Source organism: Syngnathoides biaculeatus, chromosome 12, assembly GCF_019802595.1.
Source record: "Syngnathoides biaculeatus isolate LvHL_M chromosome 12, ASM1980259v1, whole genome shotgun sequence".
In the NCBI taxonomy this organism is placed as follows: Eukaryota; Metazoa; Chordata; class Actinopteri; order Syngnathiformes; family Syngnathidae; genus Syngnathoides; species Syngnathoides biaculeatus.
Window position 1 is genome coordinate 18,751,076 of NC_084651.1, and position 24,972 is coordinate 18,776,047.

A 24,972-nucleotide genomic window follows, 5' to 3' on the forward strand; every position below is an offset into this window, starting at 1 on the left:
ATCAAAATAACATGACCTCAAACTAAGTAGAAACGATCGTAACGGGCACATCTTTTAAAAAGCGAGCATTTAAATTGTGTATGCTCTCCTGTTTTTTAATGTCCCCATGACGCTCCGATTAAATAGTTTGAGCTCACGTTCTTTTGATACCCACCTGAAGCCATTGAGGCGAGTTATCATGGTTTCGGACTGTGGCGCGACTTCTGGGTTGGCGACGTCATCGGCACGAGTGATGACACATTTCTTTTAAAAGCAGCTGCACAACTAGCCGTTGTAGTCAACATTTTTTTGTCTTAGTTTAAGTGGAAACAAACTCACGGGGAGTCGTTTCTGATCTTTGGTGGAGTAGCAACAAACATGCTACGCTAACAATCATAAAATACAAGCTCCCGGAGGAGCTCTGAGAGCTCAGGGTGGCGGCGCACATTACCCAAATATATATAAATGTGTAACATAAGACATCGAATATCACATCGAAATGTATATGTATACGTTTTTTACCACGCTATGTACCTGTATACGACAATACATGATTATATTTTTTATTTTTAATCCATACCTAAATATAATGTGCTCTATTAATTTTTTAAAAATATTTTTGGAAAATTTTGCACATTATTTTCGAGAAATTACGGTAATACAAATCCAGCTGTTTTGTAATTGTGATGACCCTCAGCTCCCTGGTATAAACAGTATTGTCTGTGCTCTTTTTCACCACACACCATCAAAGTTAATTGTGAACATGTATACATGTAGAACTTTTACTATGGTTACCTTATTTTGATAGTCTTATGACTATTCAGAACTTTTAAGTGTGTGAATTATAGAGTAATTCCCCATCCTGTCTTCACATCAAAGTTATACTTAGTTCTAGTCTTACCATAAATTAGTTAACTTTATTATACCTGTATGAGTTAAAAATGTAAAAAAGTTCACTTAAAACATTACGTGTAATATTAACGTCTCAGGACAGTGACAGACTGAACAGATTACTTCAGTTCCAATTATATCAAATAAATAGTTGTGAAATGCAAACAATGTATTGGGATTGATGTGTTCAACTGTACTGACACAAAAACTAACATTTGTGTTGCAGTGTTATTTACGATGCATGAATAAACTGGCGGGATAGTGAACAAGCTTGAAGTTCAGGAAATGCAATACCTTTAATTTGGATAATTTAAACAGACGAGATGAAACTAAACTATGACTTTGGTTGCAGGTCCCCGGTTTGTAGATGCAGCGAGTGGGTGTTTGCAGTCACTATGACTCAGCTATTTTTTTTGTTCCTTTATGTAGTCTGAACTTGGCACAGTGCAGCCATCTAGCGAGTACGCTCTGCAGAGATGGACCACCAACCAGGATCAGCACTGAAATGGACACTCAAACTCAAGTGTGCATTGACAAATTTGGATTTTACGATATGTTGTAGTAGGCCTGCACAGGATTAATTTCACTGAGCATGTTTTCCCATTCTAATCCTCTACTTTCCTTTGAAACCAATACATTAATACATGAAAACACTTAACTACATTCCAACCCAACCAAGCTTATTGAACAGAGATTAAGGGAGAGTACAATCCACTGAAGGTAGGAAATAATTTTCATCGACAGGCTGATTGGTTGTCATGACAATAGTAACCAATAAGGTTAGTGATACAAGAAAACAACAAGGAGGAAAAAGACAACATGCAAACGTATTTAGAGGAGAGCATAAAGCACAAGTCATGTCATGCTTTTTATGAAGACACGCACACAGGTTACATAAAAAAACAATAAAACATCTACAGTTTCACGGGCATCTGACCTCCCTTGGACAGTGAAACCTTGGCAACGACTATCATTAAACTCTTTTGACAAAATGAGTACAGTATTATTGTTATACTGCAAGTAAAACATATCATCACGTGTCCTTGGCAAATGTTGCTAGGCAAGAATTTGGTCAATTCATAAGAAAGCCTGTATCTTAATTACATACTGTACATCTTTGGCTTTGTAATTGAATAAATGCAAGGCAAGAAAGTCAATCTTCCAGTCAAATGCTGTTGTGCAACTATTTGGTGCTCAGGAACTCAAAAAAAAAAAAAAAAAAAAAAACAAGCAAGAAAGTCTTGCCATTTGTATGACATAAATCATGCACCCAGCAATACTTCATAGCATTTGCATTCAACCTTCTATTGAGAAATATTTACATTGGCAAGTATTACCACAAAGGCCTGACATCCCTTCAAGTAAGGTGGCTAACTCAGGGGTATAGCAATCAGGTTAATATGGCAACCATGTGAGAGCACACAGTCCATTAGTGCTCATGTTTATGGGTCAAGTCCATTTACTGGGATAAGCTGCATGCATGTTTAAACTGGCTGGTGCGGTGGAGGGTGAGGCTGCTCTCTGTGTGTGATAGGCACAGGCTCAGTCAAGGCACGTCTGGCAGTCATGTAAAATTCACCACAGGGTTTCTTATAACGAGGACACACATCTATCTGTGTTTTTCTAACTGCAAAAATTGTTGCACTGAATGTTTTAATGGTGCTGAGTAAAAAGACAAACATTAACCTGAGAGGACATTTAAAGCATTAAAACAGCAGGATTAACCCCACCAGCATATCAGCATATTAAGAGCAAAATTAATTGGATACTAGAAAGCTGTAAATTGTATTTCATAGTTCATTTATGGAACATTGCTACGATAGGTCTGTCTATGATTGTTTTATTTTTTTTACGTGAATCCCAGGGTAAATAACTTGAATGTGTAGCCAAGGTGCCTCAGCATGAGCCTGTGCACATCTTTTCATTACTCCTCTTGAGCAGAAGCAATGCCGACAAAACAACAAGCAAGCAACAAACACAAACACGTAGTCCAAAGCAAAGCGAAATACTGTCGATTAGGATATGTCGCTATGCCAAGACACACAATCAGCTTTATCTTTCAATAAAAAGCTTTTGGTGGAAAACCCTTATAGGAAGGACAAGGCAACAGGGAGGTAATAAACTAGTACAGACAATGTTCCGAGAGTACATCCATCCAAGACAGATCAGAATAGGATAATACAGTGGAACCTCGATAGAACAGGGTAATGGCGAGGTTGGGGTGTCCAAATATAGCAGATTGCTTGTTATATTGAAGCACTATTTTGAGGCCGTATGCACCCATATTACAGTACAGTATATTACTGTTTTGTAGGTTTTTTTTCTATCCTAAAACACCCAGAACAGTATAAAGTTATTGTAAGCAAATTTAAAAATAAGCTTTAAAATGTTTGAAAGTTTTACAATTCATCCAAATTGACCATGCTAGTGTATTTAGTCAAGGTGATATTGTTGGTGCACAGTACTCATCATAGGCGAGTCACTTTCATGAGCAGCGATGAACTAGTGTCCTTCTGAGCTCTGTTGGGAAAGGCAAATGGCTTGACAAAAAAAAAAAAAAAAAAAAAAAAAAAAAAAAGGTCACTGGACCAAAAGATAGGATTAACGCCTAAACCATGCATCTATCTCTATGTACAATAGAGATAGATACGACAATTGTAGATGGCTGCCATGTCAATGCCTTACAATCAACATGGGACATAGGTACGGCTGGCGTATCTTTTGAAATTGGATCTTCTAATATTGCATATCTATGTCCTAGAAATACATTAGCCACAACTCACAGTTGTAGTTAAAGTGACAAATGGAAACTATTTTGGGACACATTTTATTGTCCGGACAGCTTATTTTATCTGTTATCCATTAAATCGGAGTCCATTTTATCAAGGTTCCACGCTGTCGTCATTAATTGGTGACAAATCCAGTATATATTTTGCCAATGTCATAGCTAAGCTCATGCACAGTGCTTCATGATACAAACATTATGTACCAGTCAACACTCCCTGCAATATGACCAGGACAGTTCTTCCAATAAATGGGGGCCACTGGCTTGTAATAATCAAAGTGGATTTGTACTCACCCCGTTCCATTCCACGCCCATACTCACTTCCTCGCCAGTTTCAGAGCCGCTCTCGTACTTAACGCTGCTCAGGCTCTCCCTGCTCCTTCGTCTATCACCATCTGCGTCCTTCAGGATCTCCACCATGCGTGTCTGGTGGATGGGGTCAATGCCCTAATGGGAAAAATAAAGAGGAAAAAAAACAATCACAATAGGAATATCTAAACATTTTTAAGGTGATACTGAATGAAAGTGTGCTGTCGCATTAGAATCTTTAAGTGATTTAAGTTCATGTGACCTAAAACGAATAAATATTTTCTATGCCTGTGAAATGGGAGTGATGTTAAAGGAGGAAGGTGGAGGCTCTATAGTGGCCATCACTTACTGTGTTGCTCTGGATCCAAAGCAATGTTGAGAGAGGGGGGGGGGGGGGGGGGGGGGGGAATATGAGATTTACTGTCTTAATACTTTTTGAATTGACAAAAAAAAAGCAACAGGCTGCTTCACACAAACATATACACATTGCACATATTTTGAGAAATGTGGCTGACCTGCTTGCGGGATCTCTCAGTACATTCCTCCAGGGTCTCAGCAGCTTCAAGCTTGCCCTGACGACGGTACAGGGCCCCCAGGTTCCTCAGTGTGGTGTTTACCGTTGGGCTGCACACACAGGAAATGTGCACACATATCTATGTTTACCTGGTGGCCGAACAAGAAACTCATTTGTCAGAAGAGAGCTTCGCACTTCTATACCGTGTTTTGATTTGGACAGATGAACATAGCTAATCCATCTGATGTCATTGTGAGCTCAGCATTTAAGGCTGAGTTGTCTTAAATGTTCCAATTATTTTTAGGATGATGAGTATCATATTATTGGTCCATTATGTTACGAAGAGGGCATGCTACCCTTTTCCGACTGAGGATTATGGTCTCAGATTTGGAGGTGCTGATTCTCATCTCAGCCGGTTCACACTCTGCTACAAACCGCTCCAGCGAGCGTTGGAGAGCGTGGCTTGATGAACCCAACAGAACCACATCATCTGCAAAGAGCAGCGATGCAAAATGCTGACATCACCTAAATGGACACCCTCTACGCTTCAGCTGTGGTAAGAAATTCTGTCCATAAAAGTTATGAACAAAATTGGAGACAAAGAGCAGCGCTGGTGGAGTCCATCTCTCACCGGAAACATGTCCAACTTATTGCTAGCAATGCTGACCACTCTGACACCGGTCGTACAGGGACCGAACAGCCTTGACTCACATATTTCTTTTAAATGAGATAACTTTTCTCAGTCCATATTGTTTAATATGATGATGGGCTACCTTTTGCAGTTGTAACAGCTTCGATTCTTGTGAGAAAGCTTTTAAAAAGGTGAAAGAGTTGATGGGAATTATTGACCTTTCTTACAGCAGCATATTCACACGGCCACACACTGATGTAGGAGCGAAGGCCTGGTTCTTTGTACACTTAAAATCAACACAAATGTGTTCTGTCTGGTTGGTAGCAGACCAGTCAAGTTCATCGATACCAACTTCTCTCATCCATGTGTTTTTGGAATAGGATCATTAGATTATATATTACAGTGGAACCTCGATAAAACAGGGTAATAGGAGGATTGGGAGTCCAATATAGCCAACTGTTATATTGAAGTATGGTACGATATGAGATTGTTTTCCAGGTTTTTTTTGGATGGCCTAAAACGCTCAGTAAATTACAGTTATTGTAAATATAAAAATAAGATTAAAAATGTTTTCAAGTTTTACATTTTATCCAAATTTACCAGGCTAGGGTGGTTGGTCATGGTGACATTAACGTACAGTACTCATCATTAGTGCTTTCAGTAGCAGCGAGGAATTAGTCCACTTCCTAGTTCCACATCTAATACCAAGGGCTTGACAAAAAAAAAAAAAACTTTTATTTTCCTCTCTGTTTTAAGGAACAGAGTAACAACAATGGCGATCGTGGAAGCATGTCTGCTTGAAAAAATTGATCTAAATGACCAGATGACACGTTTACATATGCTGCAAAATCGATCGAGAAGGCGGCGTCATAAGTGGAATGTTGAGGTGGAAGGAACTGTGAGTATGAGATCACAGCATGTGACGAATTGGGCCAATCACAAGAGAGTTCTATGGCTTTCCCCCGCAGCAACTTTTTTGATGTGTGCGCAGCTGCTTATGCACAACCTACGCAGAGGTCCTACACAGGGCAATGCGTAGATCGCGTAATGCAATGGGGGTGTTGGCTCCGTGACCGTGGGATTAAAAAGTGGCCTTAAATAGTACTTTTAATGCTAAATGACACGCTCATCGCGGTAATCAGCCAGGTTTTTTTGTTTAATTTAAACAAGAGAGCTGACGGAGACCATAATTATGTTAAAAGTGTGGTATTTTTAGGACTGACATAGTCCCCCCCACCACCAGCAAAGATACCTTTCTAACTCATTTTAACTGCAAATTTGCCTCACCTGTTGACTTTGCAGGCTTTATACCAGCCTCCATATTCTCCATAAGGCGTGTTGTCCCTGTGCTTGCCCTGCAAGTATGAGTAAAAAAGGCATATGTTAATGGGAGGAGTGGTGTAAACCTGACTGACGGGATTTAAAATTTTGTTTACTTATATAACAAAAATCTCCCCAAAGTGTTTTCTGTTGAGTCTGTTAAGTACCTTGAAAGATTGTGTATCACTTCCCAGTATGTGAACTAAACTGACTCGTGTCTCTTATGCTATGCTCTTGAAAAGCAAGTTATTTTTATGTACGACTTCTGAATGTCAGTTACAAGGAGGCTCTCACCTTGCTCATCTCCTCTCTTTCCTCAGCATGCATCCAGATAGGTTTGTTTTCAGCTGCAGACACATAGACACACACGGGAAAGGTTCGACAAAATGTGCAACACAACTGGAATACAGCTCTCTCAATCTCTTGAGGCTTTTCTGAATGCATGATAAACTATTCATGATGCATAGAACTAGTCAAGCACAGCATATTGTCCTTCAAGATAACTCGTTGAATCTGCAATATCTACCCCTTTTCTGGATTACTGTGTACGGCACGTTTGGTTTTTTACAGAATCAAAACAAACTGAAATCTGAAAAATGGGAAATGTTAATCCAGATAAATATAGACATTTTGCAATCATATGTATTTAAATGTGAATGAATATCTGGGAGAATGTAGCTGACTTTTGCTGATGATGTAGGTAGCCTCAACCTTCAGTTTGATAAAATGTAGGTTTGGAAATTCACTCCAAGCGTGTTTTCTACACTTTGCAGCGTTCAGAAACTCAGAGCATTGTTGGAGTGTGCTATTTGGTTATTCAGACCGCTGCATTGTGGAAGTGCCAGGCCGCACTCCCGCCACTGAGGACACAGACCAGCTGGAGCATCAGGCAGGATAAAATATTTTACAGGCATAACTGATAGATTCAATATGGCAGACGCCATTGGCCAACACCTTTGTTTTTAAATTCATAGAAAATGGGAGTGCACTCTGCATCTCTGAACATTGCATTGAGAGTGCAATGATTGAATTTCTGAACGTAACCAAAAGCAGACACATTTTGTTGAAGCTTACTCTGAAAGATTAATCTGTCAGAACTTTGCCAAGGAAAATTGCGAACTGTCACTTTTTCTTATTCAAAGGTCATACCATTTTTGGGTGAAGATAACCATGTTGTTCACTTTTAACTAAAAGAGAATTCAATTGCAAAAGTTCAGACCAATAAACTTTATTTCTCCAGCTTTTTGAAAAGTCTTTGAGTTCTTTGAATGCTGAAGGCAGGCATCCTGCTTAGAACACCGTCCACTTTTTAATCATCTGTCCATCACTCATCGCTGGTGTGAGATAGATAATAGAGGAAGATGAAACAATAATGGAGGAGGGTAAAATACAGAAACAAAACCAACTCCATATTTCTTAATGTTCATATTCATCTTTCTTGGGAAAAATCTTCATGGCATCGACAAGTCCTTACCATCAACAGATCCAAACTCTTTCTCGTGGGCACGAGTCAGAATCTCTTTATAAAGAATTTCAGCCTCCTTGTATTTTCCCTGTTTGAGAAAACAGGAAGCCTAGAGAACAGAGAGGCCATAATTGCAGTTTAAAAATGCATCAATTGAGACAACTGACTCACAATAGACCCGGTAGTCTCCAAGAGGGGAGAAACTGTCTTCTCCTGCGCAGTTACTCATGTAAAAAGTCAGTGTAGCATATTGCTTTTATTTCTGTCTTAAAATCAGAACTTTGGGGAGCCACATGAAACCATTCAGCTGACAAGCTGCAGCTGGCTTGTGTGCAACAAGGAGTTATTAAATACAGCTTAGCTAGACCCTCAAAATATATGTGGTTCTCTTAAGGAGTCTTATGACAAAGATACACCTTCATGAAAAGCTTTCATCGTGACCCCAAAAGACTGCATACATCTCAAGACCCTCAACAGTTTAGAGTTATAACACACACCATTCAAGAATATCCTTTACTTTCTTTAAGGAAAACACTTCAGAATGTGTTTGCATCTGTACATTCACAACCTTTCAATGATTTTATGGTGCATGTCTCACCAGGTTATTCTTGGTTTTGGCCACATTAGGATCATCTGGGCCCAGCCTACATTCATAGATCTCCAGGGCACGGCAGTAGTAGTACTCCACCTCCTCGTACTTGCCTTGATTCTGGCACAGTAGAGCCAAGTTGTTCAGCTGTTTGGCCACATCTGGATGGTCTTTCCCCAGGACCTAGTCATGAAATATTTTGTTACATATTGATGTGTACCTCGGCACCTCTTTTTCCATCAAGCCATCTGTTGCTGACCCCAATCACACTGAGATACTTTGATCTGCAGTCTGTGGGTGTAATTAAAGCTTTGCTGATCAATACAGACAAATAAACATAGCTTCCAGCAAAGATAGACCGAGAGTACCCTACTGTGCTTTCATGCCATAATTTTTCAAGTTGTGCTCTCAATAAAATATAATCATTTCCTTCCAACACAACCAGCACACCTTCAGTGATGTCTCAACATGAAATTTGTAAAAAAATATATATATAATTTTTTTTTATAGACAATGCTGTCACAACAGCTCCGAGTTAGGAAACCTTATCACAACGGGCTAATTGTTCACGCGTTTATCTCCGAGCTCAGGCCTCAGTAACAGAAGTGGTTTGCACACCTGGGATGTAACCTACCTTCTCTCTGATCTCCAGAGCCCTCTTGCACAGAGGCTCAGCCTCCTTGTATTTACCCCTCTTTCCATATAGCACAGCCAAGTTGTTCAATGTTGCAGCAACCTGCAAAAAAATCCAGAAACAGCAACACATGAATTTGCCTTTTTTTCAGCAAAATTGGCCATTTAGCTAAAGCCAAACATTTTCTGAGGTCCAAAGATTAAGCCACTTTTTTTGAAACAAGATACATACATAGGCATTTGTAAATGTTGACCCCAAGCTTAAAGGTCATTTATTTCATTAATAAATGTCTGGTTTTGCAATAGTTGTGAGCAGGCATTGAGAAGCTTAAAGTAAAAGCAGAGAAATGCATCCTAGAATAGAGGATTAAAAAAAAAAATCTGCACATCCTGGGGCAGAAGGACAGTAAATAATTGAGAAGCTGCAGCTTTTGCCTTCATGCTGAGTCTGTAATCAATTCTGAACAAATACCAAACGAACATTAACTTGCTTGCATTGAGATATGGTTGCTATGACAATGGGATTCTTACAGCAGGATGGTCTTTGCCAAGGGTTTTCTCTCGAATGGACAGAGCATCATTGAGAAGATGTGCAGCCTCTTTGTATTTATTCTGATCCCTGAGTGAAGAAGAAGATATTTGAGAATAAGAAGTGATGAAAATCCTAAAACTCGAGGACATACAGGTGTGAGCTGAAATCCTCAAATAATAGTAGTGGTAGTAATTTCTGACCTATAAACCAAAGCCAGGATGTTAAGCATAGTAGCTACATCGGGATGGTCATGTCCAGATGTTTTCTCCAGGTCCTCCAATGCTTGCTTGCAGAGGGGCACAGCGACCTCGTACCTGCCCTGAGAAGCATACTGGATCACCAGATTGTGTAGTGTTCTCAGGCGAGCTGGGATCTCGTAACCTCCCTGCTGGGCTGCAGCCACTGCTGCACTGTTGTGTTGATGCTGCACTGTGGGACAAAAATGTGAGACAAGCAAGAAGCAATCTTTAATTAATGTAATTGAGTCTTGGTAGCATTGTGTTCAAAGTCTAGGTTCTAGAAGTCAGTCCTAGAACTTTGCAGGCTCTACTCACGAAATTCATCCATTCTGGAAGCCGTTTTGTGACGTTAATTTTTCACAAGTAGAAGGGCATTTTACATGTAAATAGCCTAATCTGTTCCACACAAACCAAGATACAGGTAGTGCATCATGGGTAAAGATTGACGTCCCTGCTAGCCAATGGGATGCCAGGAAGACGCTACGGCGATAGCCAATGGGAGTGCAGTTCTATCGCACCACACAAACCAAAATACAGGACGTTTACGCAAGGAATTTAAAGGGTCGTGAATCCAGTGCCCACTTTTTCCTTTTGTAGTCTGAATTTTCCTTTGTAACTAGAGCAGGGGTCTCAAACTGGCAGCCCAGGGGACATTTCCGGCCCGTGAGACTATCATTTGTGGACCCCGCCTTAATATGAAGTCTAATGTTAGTGCAGCCCTTGAGTTTCTTTTTTTGTTGTTGTTTTCTTTTTAAATGAATGGCAGTTTCACAGTGTTGTGTGCAGAGTTGACGAACCTAACCAATCACAGTAGGGTATATGGTTCTCGGGGGCATGACGTCGAAACAAGCAGAAATTTTGTTTTCATTGAATTAAATTTACAGCAGTGTTGCCATGGAGAGTTTTAGCAATAGTTTTGCACACAACTCATTTACACAAGCGTCCTTGTTTATCTAATTTTGTGTTAAAAAATTAGAACTACGTTTGAGAAGATCAGATTTTTTTTTTCATTTTTTAAATTGCACGCACATGCATGTGCCTCTGCGGCCCAGGCTGAGGCAGATTCTGCCTCCAGTGGCCCCAATGTAAATTGAGTTTGAGACAATATATTTTCCAATGAGGTGTTTTTGTAACTTGAAATTTTCACAAATAGAGACATTTGTATATATACACACGCACACACACACACATATATACACACACACAATATTATTGTATTGCCTGTGTGGAATGCTGTTGGTCTTACTTCCTTGGCCATGCTCTTCTTCATCATTGGGGAAGAGATCATCCAAAGAGTCCTTTGGTGTTTCTCTGTCCTTTTCCTCCTGCTAAGATTAACACAGATTTTCCTCAGAAATATAAAAATGTCTACGTAAAAGTGACAATTTGAGTCCTGAAACAAATATAACGGTCACAAAACTCCAATGCACAATGAGGAAGCGATTAAATGTCTGACTGAAGTTTAGAGCTATTATATTCTTTATTTCCATTTGTATGAATCATTATTTCATTAATATTTTAAAGTGCACGAACTTGAAGCCCATGGACCTGCTCATTTGGCGTGCAAAAGGTTGCCAAAGGTTTTCCTTGACGTCTGTTCAAAACCATCCGTAAAATTGATGATATCACTTGCAAACGCAACAAGGTTTAGTTAGGACACAGGAGCCAGGGTTTGTGTGGAAGACCCACACCACATTGAGAATCACTCTTTTGGAATACAAGACCCATTAAGCCACATTGCAGGGAGGCACCACAGTCATTGGTTTGAAATGCCCTCATTGATATTTCATTTAAGTTGTAAGGTGGTTGTGGCGTTACCTAACAGTCAAGAAGGCCATGCTATTTGTTGGAGGTAGAATTAGTGAGTTTCTGCAAACAGACTGAATCAATCAGGTGTAAGCGGAAACTCAGTTGAAGAAATTTGGTCAAGTGCAATGAGGAATGCACATTGGGGTTACCAAGCAACCAATGAGCACATGGTACAATGCAGACAGGGAAACTCTTCAGGTCAAGTCTCTTCTACCTGCACCTCCAAGAGAAACGGCACTCCTTTGAGGATAAAAACCGTATATAATCTGGACAGAGAAGACTAATGGCTTGAAAGAGGGGTGAGAGAGGACATACAGACAAAAGTGGAAATATACTTAGAGGAGAGCCCTAAAACATTACTGTCTCCTACGTACAAAGCATTCCTTTTGTCCAATGAAATTCAATAATTCTGTCTCCACCAAACAGCACAGCCTCCTTAACCATTGGGTAAATCTACATCCATTTTAAAACTGAATGAAATATCAGTGTTTCAAACCATTGACTCTGGTGGTCTGGCAATGGCCTCTCAGGCAGGCAGCTTAATGGCTCTCCCCTTTTATTCATTCCAAAAGAATGTTTCCTTAAGTTCTATGGGGAATCCCTGTGAGATGGAGCATAAATTATAAATATTCCCCACTAACAATGGCTAGTGCATCCTACCTAAGATTTGTGGCATGAACTGATGAAGCCTGGTCAGATGACAACCAAAACATCTAAGATGAAGAGATCAGCCCAGTTGCAATTAATTTAATGCCGAGAATTGGCTTATGACTCTTTTTTGTAGATGAGTTGGGTGCTTACAGTGGGAGAGATGTCCTCATCATATTTCTTGAGCTGGTTCATGAATTCCAGATGTTTCTTCTCTTCCTCGAGCTGAGCGACACTCTGCTCGCTCTTTTGCAGCTTCTGTTGGGTGTTGGCCAACTCATCCCGCAACCATTGGTTTTCCTGACAAAGCCTTCTAACCTGTGCACGGAGCTTTTGCTTCTCAGACTCCACTGCGTTTAGGTGGTTGGACAGGGCCATCATCACCTAGAATGGAAAAAAAACAGTTAAGAAGGTTGCCATTGAACTAAATTAGCTGAAAGGTGAGATGGTAAGAACATTGTGTGAAACAATTGTCTCCACTCAGCCAAGATTGGATCACGTAACAGACGCACTGGCCCGCGTGCTACAGCGTCAGTTGACACGCATACAACAAAAACTGTTGCGGCACGTCAAGTACTGCGAAGATCATCTGTAGTGATTGGTCCATTTTAGTAGCATGCTGTGAAGTACTCAAAGTTCCTCCCTGCTCCACAAATCACCGACACCGCAACCTTCTTAATTGATTATGCATCAGTATTAAACATGTCATCTGGTCATCTAGGTCCATTTGTTCTAGCAGACTGTTCTACAGTTGCCATTGTTGTTGCTTTGTTCCTTGTTTGCGGAAAGTAAAGTAAAAATGGCTACCGGGAATAACCAAACAATGGAAAGGAAAGTCCACCCAGTGGTGTCCTAGCCAATACCAGCTGTAGCGACACCCCCGACTGGAGAACTGCGGCACATTTTCAAAACTGCGCACGTGGGATGCGATCGAGTATAAAGGCAAACTGTATTTGGGATATCGGGAGTGACGTCAGCAGTTACCATCATCGCGAATGTAGCGCATAAGACGCCTTAATAAGGTTCAACATGCAGCTCATCAATTTTTATTGCCAATTATTTACCTGTGCTTCACCAAGTCCCAGCTCAATCATCTCCACTGACTTGCGCAGGAGATTGGACTTCTCGTGCACCAGGTTGGCCTCTTCATCCTTCTTTAGGCACTTGATGGTCTCTAAAAGACTGTGGAGAATGGAGTTGTGCTCATTTTTGAGGGCTTCGAGACCCTGGATCACCAATTTGGTGTTAGAGATGATCTCCTCTTGAGAGAGCTTTTCGAGCTTTTCTTCCCGGGCATACAACATGGTGGACATCTTTAGTAGTAGTGGTCAGGGAAATCTGTACACAACAGAAAGTGGAGCATATTACAAAATGTATAAAAATACAGGAGCCAGAGGAATTTGTTTGAACTATTGCCTGAAAGTGGAAGGACCTGGTCTATCTCTGCGTCAAAAGCCATTCGTCTACTAAAGGACACATAAACAAGCCATTCATTCAGTACAACTCACTTGTACACCCATCCATCCATTCATTTTCTGTACCGCTTATCGTCACTATAGTCATGGGTGTCCTAGACCCCAACACAGCTATCTTTGAGCAAGAATCGGTCATCAGCCAATTGCAGGGCTCAGAGACAAACTATTCACACTCACATTCACACCTACAGGCAATTTATAGTTTATTTAGAGCAAACCCATGCAGACACTGGAAGATGCAAACTCAACACAGGCCGGTATTTGAACCCTGGTCAGAACTGTGCGGCAGGTGTGTTAAGAGTGTCCGCCATACCCTCCCATTTATACAAATGAGCTCCAAATCATTTTATTGTACTGATGAATTATCACAATGTACCATATTTTCAGAATTTCCATAACCTCTCTACAATTGAGTCATAAAGCTTTTTTTTTTTAAATTACCTTGCAAATTTGAGTGTGCAGTATGGACAGCCTCAAGTGTAGCACTCGGCCAGGCTAAGATGACGGCGCCATTCGAGGGTGTTCTAAACAACCGTCAACCCTTTGGTGTGCCAACAGAACAAGCTATTTTGTCTGTCCGATGACTCAATGAGCCACATCAGTTATAGATTACATGAAAAAAGGAACCCCACCTTCCAGCTGGGATCCAGAAAGCTGAGCACATGTACACATAGTACTTTAACATTAAAGATGATAAAGATGGTGAAAAATCATCCTAATATATACATGGTATGATGACAAAAGGCAGGGCCTGGGTTTCAATCATGAAAAAAATATGTAGAATATTTTCTTTCTTGTACAAACCGCAGCTGATCTGGGTCTCAATCTTAACATCTCAGAGTTCTACCCCTTTAAGGCACAAATCTCACTCATTTCCTTCAAATGGAATATTGTACTGGCTCACCCAAATTGAGTGTATTACTAATGTATTATTTATGGCTTTACCTTGATGTTATGGATGTCACATCAAGTGATTGAAGTCTGTCATCTGACTTTTAGGTAATGCTACTAGACATTGGCACCAAGTTGAAATGATCTTTTACTTTATTGTCTGGTTCATGAATCTTCTTACTCTAACCTCCTGTAAAATTTATGATTTCTGTGTGAAGGCATTTTTTTCTTGGTAGATAATAGCTTCTTTGGTGTAAGTGATACCACAGGGGTCCGTTTTGGGAAAATTAGCAGTGCAACCTCAAAAGTTGAATGGGCTGCAATTTGGGGCTCAACCAAAAATATTCAGTAAAATATGCCTTTAAAGTCAAATGAAAACTTGAAGGTTCAACAACACGGTGTCATCACACAATAGCGCAAATCAGTGAACTAAATGTTTTAGTATGCTAGGGTTCAAGGGAGGATCAGAGCCTCAAGTTTGGGTTTTAAGCTGTTCGAAAGGATAAACTCAAACGTTTTGAGGGTGTTTTTTGTTCATGCTCTTTTAAAAATCTAAGCAGCACATTTAAAGACCATACATTAACTTGGAGAACATTTCCCTGTTTTGAGTGGTTTAAAAGGTCCTTATACGAAAAGATTGGAGGATGCTGAATATGGTTCCAAGCACATGCTCTGACACAACAGCTCTGCACAGCTGATTCGATACAAAAAGGGCATGTGTTCCCCAGAAGCAGAAGTTATTTTTTTTAGTATTTATATTTAATCTTTTAGTAGGCAGAGAACATTGGTAATATTTGACATTTACTTTTTTCCACTACAAACAAAGCACGCAAAAACTAAAGACCTAATGTGACTATACCTATGAAATCATTCCTCCTTAACAGCGAAATATTTCATGGTGGTTTCATGAGTTAATACATGTTTTCCAATTTCCATACACTTGCCAAGTATCAGCATTCAGGTAACCTCAGACTTCATAGCTTCACATACTATAATATGCAATAAATGTTAACATACTACTGATTAACAGATGTTTGTCCTCCTTCCATCATAAGATTGAGTTGCAATTGTTATATAATCACAAACCATCAGGGGAGAACAGTATGAATGGTATGTGTTGAAATCAATGTACAGCGATAAACAAAATTATGAAAATAATGAGTGGTTCTTGGGTATTCAAAGAGATCTAAAAATAAGCCTCTAATTTAATAATGCAAATATGTTTAGATTTATATTGCTCTGCTCGATGGATCGTGATGCTGTTAAATATTATTGTTACAATAACTTGCAATTATGACACTGACCTGTTTCGGTTGTAAATCAGAGCCTTCAGAGTTTCGTATGGAAAATACCAGATGAAATAAGGATTCGTCTTCCAGCAAAGGAGCGCCACACACAAAATAGACCCCGTTCATCCGCAAATAACCTTCTAGAAATTACAAAGGACTCTGTGCCTGTAAAATGGGTTAATCCAAATGAAGGAAATAGTGCGTAGGAGGGAAAGAGAGGGAAAGACCGAGAGATGGTATGGTGAGAAAAGGAATGGTGGTGCCTGTAGGATGACTGCGACCTTCCTGCTGCTTCATCGCAACAACTAGCATCAACTAAGGGCGCATAACCAAAGACGGCCCCGCCCGACACAAAGGGAGCAGGGGAGTGCGGAGGAGCAGGTTGGATGGGGGGAGGGAGCCATGGAGACATGCTCATCTGCTCAGACACAAGGGAATAATGGCAAAGATTAAAGAATGGGAAAGGCTACACCATTACACATATTAAACACAAAATGAGTCTCACGAGCCTTCCATGTTTAAGATTAAAACAGGTAAAAGATAGTCACGAATAATGTCTGGAGTAGTTTAGATTATTCTGTTGACTCCCATTATCAACAACACACCAGAGGTTGGTAGTAATGCGCTACATTTACTCTAGTAACATTTTTGATGGAACTGTACTTGTCAGAGTACTCTAAATGGACCGAACACTTAAAATGTTTTAAATACGTTTTACTCTTACCTGAGTATTTATGCGAAGGATTGATACTTTTACCCCTTTACAGTTATTAGTTTTTCCATTCTTGCACGTTTGTGTCTATTTAATTTCCAACTCTGACTTCCGCATAGGGCGTTTGTTATGATAATCACTACCGTCATTTACCTCCTATTCACCTTTCAGATGACATGAGGCAGACACGTGATCACGTACTTAGCCTCCACAAACCCATCAAAATGAGACATTTTAGGAGAAAAAAAAAAGCCTGACGCGTGAGTGAGTTTAATAGACTCCAACCCCAAAAAAACAGCTGTCATGCAGCTCTTAAAATTTGACTGGCCAAACTTGGATATTTTTTCCTACTTTGAACAGGACAAAACACCTTGCAGTAAGTTGCAGATGATACTATTGTTGTTTTGAGAGGGGAAAAAGCTACATTAACCCTATCTCATTTTGATGTACACGTACATGCTCACCAAACAGCTTCTTCATGAAGTCATTTTAGTGAATCAAGCAAAAGTGTACCTGTAGGGCCAAATGTATGTGCTGTTTGGTTTTTAGGCAGTTAAAAATTGAAATTGTGGCACACACCATTTTATTTGATGTCTGTGGTGAAAAACTGAAGTTACTCAAAAGTAGTTTTTTTTTTTTCATTGAGTACCTTCTTACGCAAGTAAATATTTGGATGACTGCTTTTACTTTTACCTGAGTCATATTATTCTACAGCAACAGTACTCGAGTCCAATATTTGGCTACTTGGCCCATCTCTGTAACAAACTCATTACATCTGAAAGAGAAAATAGTTCACCAGTACAAGGACATAATAACGTGATTAGATGGTGTTAAATGGTGTTCAACTGCTGTTCAGCTGTTCGACACAGAGGCGCTGAAGTTAAAGCCTGGATGCAGTTTTTGAAAAGCTCAGTTTTAAAGACAATATATAGTTCTGTTTGCATGCTAAGGTTCAAAGAAGAGAAAATGTATTTCTTAAAATAGCCAAAGGTAAATGACCGCAAAATTCAAAATCACTACCATTAACTGTACTTTTAGAAGAAACACTAATGTATTTCAACACTTTTAAGACAATGCATTTATATAATAAACATGTCCTGGCTCAGCGTCATCAACCTTTCTGAAATTGAGTTACTTCTACATGATCAGTTTGATGGTGTTAAATGTCATTATCCCTAATGAATGGTATTCATTTATGTGAAGGTACTGCACATGCTAATTTGTTAAAATAATTGGGAAACAGATAAATATCAACATGTAACACTGTTTTTATAAATGTCTCCCAGTTTTTACATTTTCAAATGATGACTTTGACAGCATTCGCATAAAAACACAATGTAGCCTCTCTGGTGAACTATTTTTTATGTGAAGGTACTGCACATGCTAATTTGTTAAAATAATTGGGAAACAGATAAATATCAACATGTAACACTGTTTTTATAAATGTTTCCCAGTTTTTACATTTTCAAATGATGACTTTGACAGCATTCGCATAAAAACACAATGTAGCCTCTCTGGTGAACTATTTTCAGAACCCACAATAACATTACTCTGGTGTCTGTGGGTGCTACGTAATGGATCTGGGTACTACATTGGTGACCCCTATCCGAGATACTATTTGCTGTGTTTGACCAAACAGAGTAACAACTTGGCGCTCTACAGCTGGAGATAGTCTGTATTCCACCTCAAAATAGTTATTGAGCTAAGTGCTCAGTTGGAAACGACAAAAGTAAATAAATTTATGAGTATGAGTATTTCCAATATACATGACATGACCTCAAGAGATTTTTTTTCTTCAAGAGGAGACTAAGCGGAAGACAAATGCAGCAAAGTGAAGACAGTATTTTACTCCAGTGCTGAGACCTAAGGTGCAACAACAAGATAAACTAACATTGGCAATTCTGGATGTATGTTTATTTCAGTGGCAGCAAGGCGGCCGACCTATCCAAACATCCGCCCAAGAGCTCTGAGGACCCCAGTTTAAATCAAACCTTGTCTTTCTGTGTCGAGTTTGCTCCTCTGCCTGTGCCTGCGTGGGTTTCCTCACACATTACAAAAACACGCATCGTTGGTTAATTGAAGAGTTTAAATTTCCTGTATGAATGTGAGTGTGAATGGTTGTCAATATGTCCCAAGCGATTGGCTGGCAACCAGTTCAGGGTGTACCCCGCATGTGGCCGAGGGTTAGCTGGGATAGGTTCCAGCATACCCGCGACCCGAGTGACGATAAGCGGTGTAGAAAAATCAATGGCTCTTCATTTTATTCATTTCCAATCACCCAGTATATCCCAAAAATGTTAGTGCCCCAATAACATAGTTAGGACTACTAAGTTAGCAGTTATGGATGGAAGCAATTTGGAAAGGTGGCTGTGGAGTTTTTGACCAACTTATTCAATACAATATTAGCGGGAGAGAATATGCCAGAAGAATGAAGGAAAAATGCGCTAGTTCAGAACTGTGGAAACTACAGAGGAATAAAGATAACGAACCACACAATGAAGTTATGGGAAAGAGTAGTGGAGGCTAGACACAGGACAGAAGTATCTGCGAGCAACAGTATGGTTTCATGCCTAGAAAGACTACCACAGATGCATTATTTCCCTTGAGGATGCTCGTGGAAAAGTACAGAGAAGGTCAAAAGGAGCTACTTTGTGTCTTTATAGACCTAGATAAAGCCTATGACAGAGTCCCAAGAGAGGAACTGTGGTACTGCATGCGCAAGTCCGGTGTGGCAGAGAAATATGTTAGAATAGTACAGGACATATGAGGGCAGCAGAACAGCGGTGAGACGTGCTGTAGGTGTGTCAGAAGAATTTAAGGTGAAAGTGGACTGCATCAAGGATCCGCTCTGAGCCCCTTCCTGTTTGGGGTAGTAATGGATAGGCTGACAGATGAGGTTAGACTGAAATGCCCTTATACCATCATGTTCACAGATATTGTGATCTGCATGAAAGCAGAGCAGGGAGAAGGCGGAGGAACAATTAGAAAGATGGAGTCACGCACTGGAATGGAGAGGAACGAAGGTTAGCCGAAGTAAAACATAATATATGTGCATGAATGAGCGGGGCAGAGGGGGAAGAGTGAAGAGAAGAGATAGCGAGGGTGGACGACTTCAAATACTTGGGGTCAACAATACGGAGCACTGGCGAGTGTGGTAAGGAAGTGAGGAAACGGGTCCAACCCGGGTGCAACAGTTCGTTGGAAGATGTCTGGTGTTCTATGTGACAGAAGAGTCTCTGCCAGGATGAAGGGCAAAGCTTATAAAACAGTGGTGAGACCGGCAATGATGTGCGGATCAGAGACGGTAACACTTAAGAAACAACAGGAAGCAGAACTGGAGGTAACAGAAATGAAGATGTTGAGGTTTTCACTCGGAGTGAGCAGGTTGGACAGGATTAGAAATTAGCTCATTAGAGGGACAGCCAAAGTTGGATGTTTTGGACACAAGGTTAGAGCGCAGACTTTGATAGGTTGGACATGTCCAGAGGCGAGAGAGTGAGTATATTGGTAGAAGGGTGCTGAGGATGGAGCTCCCAGGCAAAAGAGCAAGAGGAAGACCAAAGAAAAGGTTGATGGATGTGGTGAGGGAGGACATGAGGACAGTAAGTGTTCGAGAGGAAGATGGACGAGATAGGCTTAGATGGAAAAAGATGACATGCTATGGCGACCCCTAACGGGACAAGCCGAAAGGAAAAGGAGAAGAAGAAATGAGCAGTTATGGCTTCTTCACCTTTGGCATGCTTGGAGCACTGCTTGACCAGATTCTAGGAACAGCTCTTGGACGTATCTATTTTTGCCAATAGAAAAGTGTCAAGAGCAGAGCAATGTAAAGCAGACAATACTATATGTCTTGCAGTAAAAGAGGGCCTTTGCCGCAATGACATTTTGAGGACACCCAAGTGAGCAGGAGTGATTAACAAAATATATTGTTCACTTTCGACATGCTTCGACCAGTGTAAACAAAATACAAAGTGACACTAAAAAGAGCTGTAGAGGCAAGTCCCAGTTATATTTTAAAATGTAGATGAGTGGTGTGTTTTTACAGACAAGGAAGATGACTCAGGTTAACTGGTGATCAAAGGTCAAAAATGTCGCAATCGTAACACCTCTAGTCCAGAACCTAACATAACACTCATGAGAAGCAAATAACCAGAAGCTAACTATTATGATACTTAAAGCATAGATGAACTACAACTTGACTTAAAATGGCACACTTTTCATGCTGCCTAATCTGAAATCAAAGCAAACCTGTCATATTTACAAGCTTTTTTCCTTTGGGATTTTTGCAATGTGGGTTTGTCTGCCATAATCTGGGAAGAGTATGATGAATTAGTATGTTTATTTCAATGCCAGTGGATGAAGAATAGAGTGGGGGTTGCAATGGAAACCAAAATCAAAATAGAACAGGACATTGGTAAACAATGTGTTATTGTCAGCAGCACATCTCCGGATCATATTACGTAGATTTACATCAATGGATGCCATCATCCACCCGTTTCCGGCAAGCGTCCATTTGTGCATCATCAGTAGACACAGGGCAGAGCAGTCATCAAGGAGGGTGTGGCGTATTCACCGTGAGGAAAAAATGAGGGATATGCCACTGGCATCGACCAGATGCCCCCATGAATTCACTTTTAACCATTTTACAGATGCCTTTTTGTCACTGATGACCATGATATACGAGTTTCACTCATGCATTTCTGTTTGCGACTATAAACAAAGGTCAACATGTACAACAACATGATTTACCTTAACAGTAAAAAGAGATATGTTTGTGCAACGCAAATGTAAAATAATCTGAGATCCTTTGGACTTTTTCTTTATGACAATGACCAATTTTCAAGCAAAGTGTGACAGGACTTCCAAAACTGTCTATAAAATTAGAGTACATTTTGGTTCAATTACGTGACCATTATTACCTTTACTTCTGTTCGAGCCACTACATTCAACTCAACACAACATTGGGCATATTCTAACAATTCCGTACATGCCACGTTGTCCTCAACAATGACGTAATATATACGTATGTAGAAAAAAAAATAAGAATGACGTTCCCGTCTACGTTACTATGCGTATGCGGAGACGTTTTGACCAATGTTAAGCGTAACGCTTTAAAGATTAGTTCCGCTATGTTGTCAGAAACTATTTATTTTACCCGGCTAGCCTGTTAGCATCACCACTCCCTATTTTCTTGCGGACTCGCTACGTTTAAAAGTCCAAGGTGCTAGTTTCTGGGTGCCGTTTTTGAAAAATAAGCCTTATTGAGTCAAAGCGACTCCGATGCTTAAATACATTTCTATATATCGACAACATAAAAAAACCCTTACCAACAGCCAGATCCTTCGCCTAGCCCAGCCCCTTTAAATCCAAAATGTCTCCAAAACTGCAAAGTTCCCCCATCAGGCTTTGCGGCGCAGCAATTCGTAGTGACGTAATGTTTTGTTTTCGGTCTTCATTTTCGCCAAATAGAACACTGAAAGCGATATCTTTTTAGAATGATTTTGAAATATAACTAAATCATTTAAAAAAAGAAACACGTCCAGGAATTTCTAAAACTTAAAACCAGGGTTGAGAAAATAAACGCCAAACGTAAATGCTGGAAAATGCGAGCTGATACTCACTGTCACCTGGTGGACACGTCTTTTTGGTACCAATAATTTCATTTCATTCTGCGTTATTAATTTAAATGTATCATTTTAACACGTCACGTTAAGAAATTGTCCAAAGCCTATACAAATTCTTACATTACGGGAGTAAATGAAATTCATGTCAGCGGAGGTATTTGACAGTATTTTGCATTACGTCACTCAGTAAATGTCGGTAAATGCAGGAGGATTTATTTTCCGGTCCAACAATAAAACTTGTTTACAATTTACGTTTATTAGTTCATTTATCATGCCACTCAGATGCCACACTGTAATAGATTGAAATAATTCATTGTAGTACTACGTTGTGAATAATTAGCTATTAACATCTAGTTAATGATGCGTAAGATACGCAACCACGGCTAAATTTCCATAATAAATTAAAATGCGGGTATTTTCTTTCACAGGTTAACGAACGAACTCTACCTAGTGTCCGGAAATGCGTCATTAATGTGCGACAGAGCGTGCTAATCGACGGAGGACGCAGGGATAAAATTGACATGTATTGAAACGGAGAAAGGTTTGTTTTTCATTGCTAGGTTTTCTTTCTTCGATTTTTGTTTTTACAAAATAATAACATTGTATAAATGTAGTGTTAATTCAAGATCAGCGTGTTTAAAATACATCAGCATCTCCCCATTAACCTATCCAAGTACACACGCGCTATGCTAGTTTTATTAGTACCAGTAAGGTTAACGATCGTAAGATAATAAGCAGTTCTCGAATGTAGATGAAAATGTAGTTTTATGATTTGCAACAACAAGGAAAATGTTAAAATTCACCCAAACTGAATGAATTGCTATTTTATTTATTTGTTCTGAGGCATAGAACAACAAACACCAGTACACACACACACACTTTCGGCGTGTGTCTTCAGATGAACGCTCATATTTGTATGGCACAGTTTTCACGTGTACCTTTTTATGTGCTGTGCAGCTCCTGTAGGAGTGATGGCAGTGTCTTATTTGGCTCGAGCCCTGCGTTCCCTCTCAGTCTCACAGCCTGCCCTGTTGTCATCTCAGGTCAACAACTTTTTCCACAAGGCACAGATAAAAACAGTGCAAACAGCTAATATGGAGTATGTTTGTGTTGATAGGTCCAATTGTGTGTTAGGGCATGTGCTCCAGTGTTATTGCAACTGGGTGCATTCAGGGCAGTGCTGTGCCGTGGCTTCCTCACCACAGCATCTCTGGAGCAGAACAGAACTAGGTGGAAACAGTGGGAGAAGTATTCAGTCAGACCAATGGGGATGAAAAAGACAGGAGGAAGAGATCACACAGGTAAAAACTTGTATATGACTTAACTAGTTAAATTGCATTTTTCAGTAGTGTGGTCGTACCATAGCTGGTTTTCTTTCATGAAGCAACATTCGTGATCACATAGTGATAGCGTCATGTTCACAAAAGCTATATTTCCATATGCAGGTCCAAACCGTAAATGAATCTCATAACTATTTTCTCGCTGATGCTCACGCTGAGGTTGTGCAGAGCAGTACAATTGTGGTTGTTTGTCTCAAAAATACTCTGTCCGGTGTTTACAGTCATGGTAATTTACTTCTCTTTTGGTGGTTCTCAGGTAAAATCCGAGTACATGGCATCGGCGGAGGCCACAAACAAAAGTATCGCTGGATCGACTTCCAGCGTCTACGCTACCAGGAAGATGGAGAAGGACAGCCATTTGATGAGAAAGTTGTTCAAGTGCGATATGATCCGTGCAGGTGAGCTCCATCTTCCAATTCGATATGTCAAGCAAATGTTGAGAGGCTGTCTTCATCCTGTCCATTCTGTTTTTACCAGGTCAGCTGACATCGCCCTTGTAGCGGGAGGCAACCGCAAAAGATGGATCATCGCTACAGAGAACATGCAGGCAGGAGACATCATTAAAACATCACCCGTCATTGGACGCATGGCAGGTATAAGAAGCATGGCAATCAACTCAAGATAAGTCTGTTTTTGATGAGGAAATGATTCTTCTAGTCTCAGCAAATGAGGGTGATTCCTACCCACTGGGAGCACTTCCTGTGGGCACCCTGGTCAACAATCTGGAGGTACAACCAGGGAAAGGGTCAGAGTATATTCGGGCTGCAGGTATTTTTTTTTCCCTTTGCATAAATGTATCATTATTTCCCTGTGTTAACACAAATATCAATTCAATGAAGATCTATAACTGAAATGGGACTGCTTAATGTAGTGAGTTTGTCATTATCTATTCCATTGTCTTTTTCAGGAACATCTGGTATTCTCCTCCGTAAAGTAAATGGAACAGCCATTGTTCAGCTTCCTTCAAAGCAGCAGGTTCAGGTGAGTTCAGGATCACAGGCCTATCTAGAAAGCAATCTGCACAAAAGTCACTGTCATTCTGACACACACAGGTACTGGAGACCTGCATGGTAACGGTGGGCCGTGTGTCCAATGTGGAGCATAACAAAAGGATCATCGGCAAAGCAGGCCGCAATCGCTGGCTGGGCATTCGGCCGTCGAGTGGGCTATGGCAGAGGAAGGGAGGCTGGGCAGGACGCAAGATTAAACCGTTGCCTCCAATGAAGAGTCACGTCAACTTGCCCTCGATCTCTGCTAACTGAATAAAACAGGTGCTTGAAATAAAGGAGTGCTTGTT

General features: G+C 40.3%; 2 protein-coding genes across 12 annotated transcripts in view; one reads left to right on the forward strand and one right to left on the reverse strand.

The window, feature by feature from the left end:
- The window catches only part of klc1b (kinesin light chain 1b), a 33,853-nt gene extending 11,329 nt beyond the window's left edge, over positions 1 to 22,524 (reverse strand). The window contains exons 1-14 of one of the 11 annotated variants that reach the window (XM_061836448.1): positions 22,333 to 22,524; positions 22,039 to 22,184; positions 13,409 to 13,682; positions 12,498 to 12,728; positions 11,134 to 11,215; positions 9,849 to 10,077; positions 9,648 to 9,735; positions 9,118 to 9,219; positions 8,493 to 8,666; positions 7,904 to 8,003; positions 6,724 to 6,776; positions 6,397 to 6,464; positions 4,480 to 4,588; positions 3,950 to 4,102 (exon numbers count right to left, since the gene is read on the reverse strand). In XM_061836448.1, the coding sequence (XP_061692432.1) occupies positions 3,950 to 4,102; positions 4,480 to 4,588; positions 6,397 to 6,464; positions 6,724 to 6,776; positions 7,904 to 8,003; positions 8,493 to 8,666; positions 9,118 to 9,219; positions 9,648 to 9,735; positions 9,849 to 10,077; positions 11,134 to 11,215; positions 12,498 to 12,728; positions 13,409 to 13,657 (1,638 nt within the window). In that variant the 5' untranslated portion in view covers positions 13,658 to 13,682; positions 22,039 to 22,184; positions 22,333 to 22,524. Of the gene's footprint in view, positions 1 to 3,949; positions 4,103 to 4,479; positions 4,589 to 6,396; positions 6,465 to 6,723; positions 6,777 to 7,903; positions 8,004 to 8,492; positions 8,667 to 9,117; positions 9,220 to 9,647; positions 9,736 to 9,848; positions 10,078 to 11,133; positions 11,216 to 12,497; positions 12,729 to 13,408; positions 13,683 to 20,441; positions 20,499 to 21,866; positions 22,011 to 22,038; positions 22,309 to 22,332 lie in introns of those variants that run through there. The other 10 variants (XM_061836449.1, XM_061836450.1, XM_061836453.1 and 7 more) reach the window with 10 other exon arrangements.
- Positions 22,342 to 24,970, forward strand: mrpl2 (mitochondrial ribosomal protein L2). Its single transcript, XM_061836459.1, has 9 exons — positions 22,342 to 22,358; positions 22,764 to 22,876; positions 23,293 to 23,378; positions 23,453 to 23,636; positions 23,932 to 24,073; positions 24,153 to 24,268; positions 24,333 to 24,443; positions 24,583 to 24,656; positions 24,728 to 24,970. The coding sequence occupies exons 3-9, from the start codon at positions 23,307 to 23,309 to the stop codon at positions 24,935 to 24,937; spliced, it is 909 nt and encodes a 302-aa protein (XP_061692443.1). The 5' UTR covers positions 22,342 to 22,358; positions 22,764 to 22,876; positions 23,293 to 23,306; the 3' UTR covers positions 24,938 to 24,970.
- The last annotated feature ends 2 nt before the right edge of the window (positions 24,971 to 24,972 follow it).

Bases quoted from the DNA above. Each gene is read 5' to 3' on its own strand.
- mrpl2 (XM_061836459.1), top strand. From the start codon at position 23,307: ATGGCAGTGTCTTATTTGGCTCGAGCCCTGCGTTCCCTCTCAGTCTCA. The intron at 24,074-24,152 runs GTGAGCTCCATC...TGTTTTTACCAG, and splicing joins GTGCGATATGATCCGTGCAG to GTCAGCTGACATCGCCCTTG. The intron at 24,269-24,332 runs GTATAAGAAGCA...TGATTCTTCTAG, and splicing joins CGTCATTGGACGCATGGCAG to TCTCAGCAAATGAGGGTGAT.